Source organism: Sinocyclocheilus rhinocerous, unplaced genomic scaffold (assembly GCF_001515625.1).
Source record: "Sinocyclocheilus rhinocerous isolate Xijiao unplaced genomic scaffold, SAMN03320098_v1.1 scaffold1406, whole genome shotgun sequence".
In the NCBI taxonomy this organism is placed as follows: Eukaryota; Metazoa; Chordata; class Actinopteri; order Cypriniformes; family Cyprinidae; genus Sinocyclocheilus; species Sinocyclocheilus rhinocerous.
Genome location: NW_015647095.1, coordinates 1,885,975 through 1,898,564, shown reverse-complemented (window position 1 = coordinate 1,898,564; position 12,590 = coordinate 1,885,975). Strand labels below are relative to the sequence as shown.

General features: G+C 38.6%; 1 protein-coding gene across 3 annotated transcripts in view; it reads right to left on the bottom strand.

Annotated features, from left to right (window-relative positions):
- The window catches only part of znf385a (zinc finger protein 385A), an 89,352-nt gene that overhangs the window by 19,845 nt on the left and 56,917 nt on the right, over window positions 1–12,590 (bottom strand). For all 3 annotated transcript variants that reach the window (XM_016513208.1, XM_016513209.1, XM_016513211.1), the window contains one exon: window positions 4,914–5,024. In XM_016513208.1, coding sequence (XP_016368694.1) covers window positions 4,914–5,024 — 111 coding nt within the window. The remainder of the gene's footprint in view (window positions 1–4,913; window positions 5,025–12,590) is intronic.

Sequence of the window (12,590 nt, the reverse complement as noted above, 5' to 3'; positions counted from 1 at the left end):
ATGAGGTCTGTTTCTACGATTTTACTATTAACATTGTGTTTGAATAAGTCAAGATGAAGAGACGCAACTGAAAATGTGACCATTGTTAAGCGAAAGGATATATTTAGCAGTCTCAGCGGTCAGTGCATAAACAGCACTAAATCAAAGGAAACACGAAACACTTGACTATTGTGAAAGCTCTAATCTGCATAAACAATTCCACATCTCTGATGTGGCACAATCTGTCCACTCATCGATCACGCTGACTTGACCTCTAGCAGGAACACATTAAGAGATATGTCCAGAGACGTTGACACAGGAGCTGTCCTGCATCCTCTGCATCCTCGTTACAGGGGAGCGGAGCTGCCACGCGACACAACACGTATCTGACGTGCCTACGCTTCAAACGCTTCAAACAGATCACCTAGCAGCGGCCTCTCAAAACAGCGATGACTTCAGAATGCATCCCATCAATTCAAGACAAGCATGATGATTATTAAGTGGCAGGATTATGTGTTGTGTGAAACCGAGAATGAGTTGACAACAGTTGCTGCAGACACTGGGAGCAGGACCAAGAGACTCATACCAGAGTGTCATCCAGGGCTCAGATGCTCACAACATTGGAAGAGGCGTGGAACCCCCGCAGAGACTCATGGGAACAGAAGAGATTAAGACAGCTAGGATAGGCCCTTAGAGACAGTTAGGGTACACTTGCAGTGAGGGAATGGCTGGCATTAGGTTGGCCCTTCCTGTCTGTTGTGACAGGTTGTGGGCTGTAATTGGTGATGACAGAGCCTTATATAGCTGGTGGTCTGTAATCTAAGCCTTCAGGGGTTTGAAGGAACTGCCTGTCTAAAGCACATAGGAAACTGAGGAGGATGTGGGAAAGAGGCACTAAAAGAGCACAGATCTCTGGGATTAAGGAGGAAAGAGGAGAAGATAGCCATGTGGCTCTGGCAGGAACCAGCAGAAAGCTCAGTGGATATGGGGCTAAAGCACAGGTGCAGACAGAGATCACAGACAAAAAATGAATGTAAAACAACCTATATGAGTTAAGGAATGTAAAAATGATCAGACTTGCAATAGAGTGAAGAAAAAAAATGCAGAAATAATCCACTTCCACATCCAAGAACAAATGAGAAACACAGTTCATGCCATTGCCATGTGCAAGGAACAGACTCAGTCTAGGGCGGTAATCACAACCATGAGTTACAGAGATGTCAATACTGGAGATTCCAAATATTTTTTTTAACAGTCTGTGACTTGGAATAAGAATCGTAAAGAATTTAACTCTTTCGGTTCTGGTTTCAATTCCTCTTAAAGATTCCAGTTCCACTAATGATTCTTTTAGTACTGTACTTATAAGAACTAAATATGTTTTTTTTTATTTTTGGCGTTTTTACATTTATTATGACAGGACAGTAATGAGACAGGAAGTGAAGTGGGGGAGAGAGAGGGGGGACGGGATCGGGAAAGGTCAGCGAGCCGCGACTCGAATTCGGGACGCCCGAAGCGCAACGGCGCTATATGTCAGCGCGCTGCCCACAAGGCTATTGGCGCCGACAGAACTAAATATATGTTTAAAAAATCATTGCATAGATAAATAATTTTTTTTTATTCAAAAAAAAAAAAAAAAACTTTAGGCACAACGATGGAAAAACAGGGAGCACAAAGAACTTTTCCGAGGACAAATTAGGACACAGATTGTCTCGGTCTCATCGAACCACATGTGAACAGTATGTAACGCAACATAAGCCAACAAAAATACAATTACAACAACAAAATGGGAAAGGGCTGCAAAATGAGGATTGACAGCTGTGGCTATTCCCGAAGCTCAACACGCACATGGAAGGTTAATTTGCCCTAGTGATGGAAAACCAGTCAGCGAATGACGGAAATTGTGCGACAGCGGCGGGCCACTGCAGCTCTGGCAGGGGAGGGACACGCAGTCAACCCTGTCCTGCAGCAACAGTGACACAATATGGTGACATCACTTCTGCAGCGCGGCAAGGTTATACCTCCATCTTGCGCTAGAGTGAAAGGGACAGAGGGACACTGGCAGCACAGCATAACACAACTCTGAGCCCCTAGTTTGATGAATGCATCAGATAACACACGCTGGCAGCCAATAGTCTGCTTTTTCCACTACAAATGTCCTCCGTTATCGGCACTGGGGGTTAGGAATCTATTAATCCATAATGGAGCGTGAAATGATGATGGGAAGGAGGCAAGGGAATAGATATTTTCAAAGAACAAAAGCATTGCTTTATTCAGCATATAGTAGAGGAACAAAATGTAGACTCATTGCTCTGTGTAACCATTTAATGAAAGATGGCATTGTATAATTTAATCTCTTAACGTAGCTGAATCGTTTCCAGTGCAACAATGCATGAAAGACGCAGCACAATATCTAATACAACATCAGAACTCGCAATTCTTTGATGTCTTTTCTTTTGATCTCTCTGTCTTTCGCTCACTGCTGATTGGACGACGTGAACATTTGATGCCTGACAACTTTAAAAATAAACAATAAAGTTAAAATTGTTAGGACATTGATAAAAGAATGTGTGAGTTTGTATGTGGGATGATGAGTGTGTGTATGTGGCACTTTCCACAGATACAGTACATTAAAAAAACTACATTGTTTCAATGTTGTGAGAACTATGTATATATATATATATATATATAGAGAGAGAGAGAGAGAGAGAGAGAGAGAGAGAGAGAGAGAAACAGACGGCTGCCAAGCTATTAAAATTTTTATTCTAATACACAATGTGTATATATATATTTATTTATTTATTTATTACAGCTCAGAAGTGGCATGAATGCATTTACACTGTAAATGACCCTTCGCAGGGAGTTTTATTGACAGGCAATCTGACCAATAATAATGCTGAATCTGCCATTTTTGTCCGACAAACGAGAGGAGATTAACGTCGGTGGACTTGAACATAAAAAAGGTGTGCATTGATGTCTTTCTGCGGCCGAAACAAGATACCTTCTCATGTTCATTCATGTTTATTTCATGCTATAATTAGTAAAGAGGAAGAGGCGATCGGTGTCACGACACATTAAAGAGCTACAAAACAGTATTTATCGTTTCAATTTCTTAAATGACAAAATTTTAAAGCTGTGACTTTGTTTCATACCTAAAGTAACCTGCTCTGTTTTGTCCTTCGGCACGTTGTCATTGTCCTTTTTGCTCCGTGATGTATTTTTCACTGCGTGAGAACATGAGCATCATGGCTTGTCGGACATAGCAACAGTAACAAAGGGGGTGGGTCTTTGCGACGGGTCAATTACAATTGCATAAATAATGCCATAAGATTAATGGGATTTAAATGGGCATTTAAGGAATAGTTCACCCAAAAAAATTTAATTCTGTCATCATTTACCCACTCGCAGTTGTTTCAAATTTGCATGACTTTCTTTCTTCTGTCGAACAAAACAGAAAATAATTTGATAAATGTCTTTGTGTTTTGTTTTTGTTCATACAATGGAAGTCAATGGTAACCAAAACAGTTTGGTTATCAGTATTCTTCAAAATATCTTCTTGTATTTTCTGCAAAAGAAAGTCATACAGATTTGAAGCGACATGAGATTCTAATGAGTAAACAATGACAAAATTTTCAATTAAACAAACAAATAAATAAAGAGAAAGAAAAAGCAGCCCCCATATTCTACCCCTTTCATGGAAATTGCTACATGCTTAAATTTGTGTATCGTTAAATGCAATGATGGCAAGCAGGGAGACATTGTAAAAACGGGGGTGTTGAAAGAATATGCATATTTTTTACAAACCAGGACAGCTGCAGGTGTCAGAAATATCCAATCAGCAGTTGTGTCAAACTCGTTTGACTTAAGGGTCATGAACTGGGTTGTAAACTAAAGGCATCTTTGGATGGCACTTTGGGATGTGGAATTTATAGCTGAACTAACAAGTAACGACCGTCTAGGATATTTACTGTGAACCAAAACAAAGCAACATTAGATGACAAAAATAACTGTAGTACAAAACTTCAATCTAATCTTCACCTCCCTTGAACTAACTAGAACTCGTAAGTCCAGTTGTTTAAGAGAATTGCTGAGTTGTCTCAAATTCTCTCCCCGTAAATCTTTAAAAGCGAGCTGGGCTAACAGCAAATTTCGCAGGTCTCCACAAGCAGGCTTGGCCTTTCCATCTTCTCCCTGTCTTTCATTGTCTGTGGTTTAAAGAAGGCCATACATCTGCTTGACTGGAGGACCGAGATTACAGGCTCACACCAAGAAAGCCACTTTCTGCCCATGATTACAGTTCTCGTCCGTAAAAATAGCGCAGGCTAGTGGGGCACTCCCAGGTCCTGCTCTGTTACTAATCTCACACATGTCACAATGTCTGCCACAGCTGCAACCGAATTCAGCCCAGAATATTTCAGGCTAAAGTTTCTCCCCCAACAAGCGTAGCAGCAATTTGGTGCATAAACAACTAACATAATTGCTTTCATTGATGCATGAGGAATATTGTAACGTCAAAATGTGCGATACGGATCTTGCAATAAATGAATGTGGCAAGTCTGAAATGGAAAAATTGGAAGTTGTTTTCGTAGGAAGTTCTTACTTGTGGAAATAATATCTTCATTAAGACTATGTTGAGAGAGATTTTCTTCAAACTCGTTTTAATCGTCGAAAGAAAGAAAAAAAACACTTCATGCTGTAAGCTTCCATCCTTGACGTGCTTTGCGGATACAGTACTTCAAAGAGGATTTGCCGTTGGCTATTTCCGGACTAGAAAGCAGAGTGTGCAAAATAGCAGCAGTATAAACATAACGCTCATATTACATAGAAAACTCACTCAAAGAATGCTATATACCATTTCATGTCTTCAATAAAACAACCCATTTGAGTAAGACACCAAACATGCATGAAGTCAAACGGTCCAATATCAGATACCTTACCTCCGAGTTGAAACGGATCTGGCAGACATTACAGGAAATGATTGGCCGTTTGGTCTTCACCAGTGGGACTCCAAAGGTGTGGTTGATCACTGCCTTCTGAACAGGATCCATCTGAATACAGAACAGGAGAAGAAGAAGAGGGAAAGGGAAAAGAGAAAGGACGTGTGAAACTAAATTCTGGTCCGACTCCCATTAGACAGACAAGGTCGTTAATCATGTTGATGGAAAGGTCTATGTGGCAGTACAGTGGCAACAGAACATGGCTAAGGGCGGCCAAATGGTGCAAAGAGTCAGAACACCTGTGAGATCAAGTCAGGGTGAGCAGCGAATCTCCTGCACAAATGTTGTCCAGCCCTGTATTCAGTTACAAAATATCAATGGCTTAGCTAATAAATGAAGACAACCTAATTACTTACTTGGCTTTAAGGAGGTCACACTACACTAAATCATTTCTAAACAAGCATGTAAACTGCATAACAAAACATTCCTGAACAGAATCTACAGGATATAGGCCTAAAAGCATGAACTTATATTATGATATTATACTGTCTGTCTGTCTATCTATCTCAATAATGTATATTCATTTGTTATTTAATAATTATTTGTTCTTAATATTATTATTAATTAAATATATTATTTAAATAATTGTTTAAACCACACACATTACATTTACGTATATAACACAAAAATATAATACATATATATGGATATATAAAACTAATATATGGAATATAACTAAATATAATTATAAATAAAACTAATGAAAATCGAATTAAATATAACTAAAATATTAAAAATATATTGGTAACCGTAACACTATATTAGGTCCCTTATAAGGTCCCACAATAAGGTCTCTGTTATTTAATGCATAACTAACACTAAGCAACAATGAGCAATACATTTGTTATAATATTGTAATTATTAGATAATAAATGTTGGCTCAGGTCTATTAAACAGATACAACTTTTGATTTTAATAACATATACAGTATGTATTAATTTGTTTTTTTAAATAATATATTAAAATAATATAATATATTAATATATTATATAATATATTAAATATATTTTTTAAACAATTATTTACACAATAATATTTATGTACATACTACACACACACATACACACATTATCCTTTAAATTGTTTCTGTTAGATCAGTGTCCACCATGTAAGAGGTCAGATTTTAAAATAAATTTAACCAGTTATCCTATCCAATAGCACCAATGGCTAAGCCTCTGTTTATGACCAGTTTAATGCACAAAGCCTGATGGTTGCAGTCCAAAGATCTTTTGGCCTTGTGGTCTGCATTCGCAGCTCTATTGTCATATGATTCCTACCATTATTATTTGCCTGATATAGTTTAATTTCATTTGAACATTTTGACTTGACATTTGATGCAGTTAATCTTCGTACTGTACATTTACAACAAATTCATCAACACTCTTTCTGTCAAACTTGATTTTATTGTTTGTTTGTTTTTTGACTAATGAAGTGGAAAGTGATACAGTACATCTAGTTACAGAAAGAAAATGTTTAACCTTTCAAAAACATCTATAATGGTTGTGCTTTTCATTCCAACTTCTAAGAACAATAGTCTAAGACAGGCCAGTTTGGAACATCTTCTCTTGGCTGGGAAAGACGGGGAAAGGCTGAAATGAATATTCTCTTAGTCAAACAAAAACATTTTGAAAATCTGCAAACGGATCGTATCCAAGCAACCCCCCTACTAGAAGCAAACACACAGAGAGCCGAGATGTGGTTCAGGGTGACAGCGCACACCATTTGTGGGTTAGCAGGCCTTGCACCGGACTTCCTCCGATTTTTGCCTCTTATCTCTTTTGGCACAGGCCTGAAAACTCGTTTCTGCGCCGCCGTATCCGTGGAGGGCCCTGATGCCATTGTGCATGTGCAAAGTCCACACTACATCAGTCAGACAGGCACGGGATTAGCCACAATGATGTTGTTCTATGGCTTTGCCTTCATGAATCTCCAGAGGATTAAGTGAAGCTGGCAGTTAGCTGGGTAATCAGAACACCTCCAGCTAGAACACATCAATAGATACAACTGTCAGTACTAACAGCCTCGGCGAGGAAACGGACGAGGGAGGGGCTCCCGACGGGCTCCACGGGAAAAAATCAAAGGCCTCTCATAAGAAAAAGATTACTTTTAAAGGCTCACGTCTTTTTTTTAAGTCTACTGGCTGCATTTAAACTCAGAACGCCCTTCTAATCAAGATTTAATAACATACAGAAGTTAACATGCATCTATAGACCAAAATCCTGGGTGTCGTTCCATCATGCCTCACGTCGTGAAGTAAAAATAGCACTGCATTGAAGTGGTCTTCTGCTGGTGGTGATTTACTCCTCCGACTTTCTCGGAAAAGAGAGACATCTTGGCTCATGACTATCCCAACAAATTTCCTTCAACGTAAATGATGTTATGATACAGCTTATGAGGATGCGTCAAGAATCTAACTAAAGAAACCACCAAACCACAGCTGAAAGATGCTTTAAAGGCGAAAATGTGTATTCGGTCATCATCTATTCACCCTGATGTCGTTCCAAACCTACATGACTTTCTTTCTTCTGCAGAACAACAGATATTCTGAAGGACATACAATGTAAGTCAGTTGGGTCTAAAACAACACTGGACTCTACTGACTTACATTGTATGGACATTTTTTTAACAATGGAGATTATTTTTGAACTATCCCTTTAAAGGCCAGTATGTGAAATATTGCTGGTTTTATCAATGCCTCTCTAACATGCTGTTTTTATGGTATTGGCAGACACTGCATCTATACTAATTATCAATGTGAGCAATTAACAGCGCATGTTACATTCATCCATTTGGCAAGCACAGTGTCTGTCCTATGACCTCCCTATGCTCCCTCTGGAAAACCGCATCCCACAAACTGATAACTGTTCAAAAATAGCCAGATTCTTCTCATTAGAAAAGCACAGACCTTTTAATGACCCCTTAAAGGGCCATCATTTACTCAGTCTTATATCATTCCAAACCTTTATGGCTTTCTTTCTTCTGTGGAACATACTGTAAAGTAGTGATTATTCTATACAGTGAAAAGTCAGTGGGGTCCAATGTTGTTTTGGACCACATTAACTTTCACTGTACACTCTCAAAAAAAAAAAAGATACAAAAGCTGTCACTGAGACAGTACCTCTTCAGCAGGTACACATTTGTACATACAGTATCATATCAGTACCATAAGTCCATATCAGTACCTTAAAGGTACATATTATTACCTAAAGTGTATACATTAGTATCTAAAATGTATAAAAATGCACCTTTTGAAAAGTAACTGCCACAGTTACAGCTTTTGTACCTTTTTTTTCTGAGAGTGTATGGACAAAAACACATGAAACATTTGTTAAAATATCTTCTTTTGTGTTGTGCCAAACAAAGTCATACAGGTTTGAAACAGAATAAAGGTGAACAAATAATTGTGGGTGAACTATCCTTTTAAAGGAAATATGCCCATACAACAGTGTCATAATATAATTTAGATTAAAAAAAAGATCTTATGTCAGTTAATAGAAACCATGGATTGTTTCAGCCTGCCGAACACCACAAGCCCAAAATGCACTGCATTCAAGGTGCAATGCCAGATAAAACATCCCACAAAGTTAACAAATGCTGTTCGGCATCCAGCGCTTTGCACAGAGAAAAGTACTCAGCTTTGTTACGTCTCTGCCTGAGCTATAGCCAGAGGGCACTCACCTTCTTATCCTCAGAAGCGCTTGGATCTCGCAGCTGCATTGGATCCTCCGTGAGGGAACTCGTGTTTGTGTGTGGGAGGGTGTGTGTGAGAGTGTCACCCATCCAGAAGGGATCCTAGCTGTCCCACCACACCACCTGATTCTCCCACATTCACACGCTTCTGTGCCCCCTTCTGGGGACGCCAGCGAGCGATTCTTGCGTTTGCAGGTCCAAGATATGATTAATTGTTGTCTCTCTTCCTAGTTTTGCTTCTTCTTTTCCACAGTCGGTCGTCACTCTTGCCGTTATGGTTTGGTTTCTCGTTCTCCGTTGCTTAATCTCATCCACCTTCCTTCCATTCCTCCCTCCATCCTTCCTGACACTTCACAGCAAGCCAAGACTACGATCCTGGTTGGATGCTCTCTCTTCATTTTCCTCTGCCTCTTACTTGCTTTTCTTTCCTTTCCTTTCCTTCCCGTTTTTTTTTCTCCAATAATAAATTCTGTCGTTCTTTCCTGTGCTCTCTTTCACTGATCTCCTTCCTCTTTCTGTTCTCTTTCTGCTCACTCGCTGACTGCTTATTTTGCCCAGATGCACTAAGAATGTCATGCACTCGCTCACTCCCCAAATCACCCTCCACTCCCTCATTCTATCAAAAGCACAAGCTGCAGAATTCAGCCCTCCTCTGGCTCCCCCGTCATGATGGTCCTCTCGCTCTTGCCACATACCTTTACAACACATGTGGAACCAATACAGCGGCAACCCGGGCGAGATGAATAAAAGTACTAAAAATATTTGAACTCGTAATGCCTTGTGATTGATATCTTCCAGCTATTAAGGTCGAAAATTACAGAAATTACAAAAGGTTTCAACTCCAAAAGTCCACGTGGAGTTGCATTACTCAGTGAGGAAAACTGGCAAGCTGTGCGCATAAATGTCGCCTTTTGCGAGTGAAAGAAAGCGAGGCTTTACTCGAAGGTAGCTGCAGGTGAGATGCAACAAGTTGGCGCACGAGCCACCCGATCTAACGCCTCTGAAATTCCTGATTCTGCAGAATAAGCAAGTGTCTGAAGGAGGCTTTCTGTACTTCCACGCCACAACTAGCTGCTTGGTATAAATTATTCAGGTGCCTCAGTGCCTGCAGGCGCATTGACTCAGACAGGCAGGTAGAAGCCAAATCACATTAAAGACAAATTACAGCTGGACTGTAGAGGAATGGAAGATTGTGGTCCACCCCGACTCTATCTACAGCTGATCAAAAGCATCTGATATTGGTGAAATTTACAAAGCAAAATAATTATTTGGCCAAACCCACACATTTTTGAAAAATACTTTGAACTAGATTACAGCTTCAAGTCTGTGTTTGATTGCATTCCAACATGAATGCGATTCCAGACGGAACAACTTGAGCACAGCTGACATATCGTATGTTTATAAGCAGCGCTGGGGAAGCTACTTTGAAACTGCAGCTTGCCAAGCAAAGCTAATCATAATTTAGAGATTTAAAAAAGTTTTGGTTTATAACAAACCATAAACAAGAAGTTGTAAAAACTAGCTACACTAAAGTTACATAAGGAGTAATATGTTTTTGATAAATAAAATTTAACTATAAATAAAAAGATTTAAAGGGATAGTTTACACAAAAATGAAAAATCTGTCATTAATTACTCATTCCGTTTAAAACCCGTAAGTTAAGATATTTTTTGATGAAATCTGAGAGCTTTCTGACCCTGCATAGACAGCAATGCAACTACCATGTTAAAGGCCCAGAAAGGTAGTAAGGACATCATTAAAATAGTGACATCAGTGGCGCAACCTTAATGTTATGAAGCTATAAGAATACTTTTTGTGTGCAAAGAAAACAAAATTAATGACTTTATTCAACAATTTCCATGTTAGTCTTCTACACGTGTTCACGAGAGTACCACAACGCATGCATGAACGCGCATAGAAAACTGACAAGGAAGAGAAGAATTTGTTGGATAAAGTCGTTATTTTTCTTTTCTTTGTGCTCAAAAAGTTGCTACAATGCTACAAATGAAAGAGAGAACTTCTTGGGATGAACTGATTCAATAGACTCAAACATACTTTCAAACACACCATAGACTTTCAAACAAAACTGTATGAGCACATTTGATTATTATTACATTGTGCACATTTGATTTTAAGTTCTAATTTATGACAATTCTGCTAAATTAATAAATAGTAATACATTTTTTATGCATTTTTTAAAATTAATTTATGTATTTGGCAGACATTATATAAAATATAACAAAATATATTATAAAACGAATAATTATAAATGTAAAGTGAAGCTAGGGTTCAGTTTTGTGCATGCTCATTTTAAATCAAATCATATTCAAATGTCAAAAGACATTTAATTAAACCACACAACTGATGCCAGCTGTTAGTATAATACCTCAATAGAAGCCTATATATATTACAGTCTGTGTGAGTGAATTCTTGTTAATGTCAGTATTCCATTAGACAATGGCGTAAACTGCAGTGTGCTTTCAGCGGTGTCCTAGAGAGGTCGGCCTGTCCTTCCAGCCTCTCCAACATCGCCCCCTACTGGGCATCTGGAGAATTTCCCCTTCGGACATCTGGTCACTCTCACATTGAGCCTTTAACCGTAGTGAGTAATAGCCTGCTGCAATGCTTAAACTGCCTCGATCTAAAGATTACAGCTCAGTGTATGAATATAAAATAAATGGCGTAAGTACAAGAGACAGTAGTTAAGCTCTTAGATGCTGACTCTTTCACGAGCTCATGCATATTTCAAAATATTTAAACATCCCTTGGCTTTTTCTAAAAAGATAATAATGTGGCAGAATTGGAAGGCAATGTGTGATGTGGATTTATTGAGCTGGCATAGGGAGAGTGTTTTTTCCTTCTCAGTGTTACGAGACTGTGCCAAAGGGCAGGCCATCTTTCACACTGGTAACAAGTGCAGGCAAATACAGGGAATTTAGGAGAGAGAATACAAACGACGGAAATCTCAGGCATGGCTGGATCCCACGACTAACCTTTCCCATTCAATTTGCTGACCAGCATCCTCATTTACATAACAGAATGCAATCTGGGAAATGTGCAGAACAGACTCGGAGTAAAAGTGCTGAGAGAGTGAAACGAGCTGCATGCTAATCAAAATGATTAGCTATAAGTCACTATGACATGAGAGAACTCACAGCATTACACCGTCCAACGGACAGCAGCCAGGCACATTCAAATACACAAACAAGCCAGGTATGATATTTAAGGTCATCTTTTATGTAATCCGATCCCTGTTTCATAACAAGTACACATTAGCATATTATGACATTAATACACCAGATCTGAATAGTGGAGGGGAATATTTTCAGGAAATACTGGGATAGTGCACATAATGAAAATTGTTTCATCGTTTTTTTTCTGTGGAACACAGATGATATTTTGGAGAATGTTGATAACCAACCTGTTTTGGTGACCATTGACTTGCATTGTATGGACAAAATACACTGTTACATTTCTCAAAATATCTCAATTTATGTTCCACAGCAGTAAGTCAGTCATGTAGGTTTGGAATGGTGACCAAAATCAAGGTCATCAGAGTGACTAAAAATGACCAAATTTTCACCAAACTATCCCTTTAATGTATGGCTTTAGAAAACTTTATGATAGTATGTTTCCTCACTGTCCCCCACATGCATGAATTACATGCATGAGTTTTCATTTTTGCATGCTTTTAATATTGCTCCTAAAAAGCAGCATCACTTTTTATTTATTCATTTATTTCTGAATATTTAAAAGCCGTTTCCTTTGTTATGCACTGTTTAAAAGTTTGGGGTCAGAAAGATTTTTTTAAAATGTTTTTTTAAATAAGTCTCTTCTGCTCAGCAAGTGTAGGTTTAATTGACCAAAAATACAGTAATATTGTGAATTATTATATTTTCTATTTTAATATATTTTAAAATGTCATTT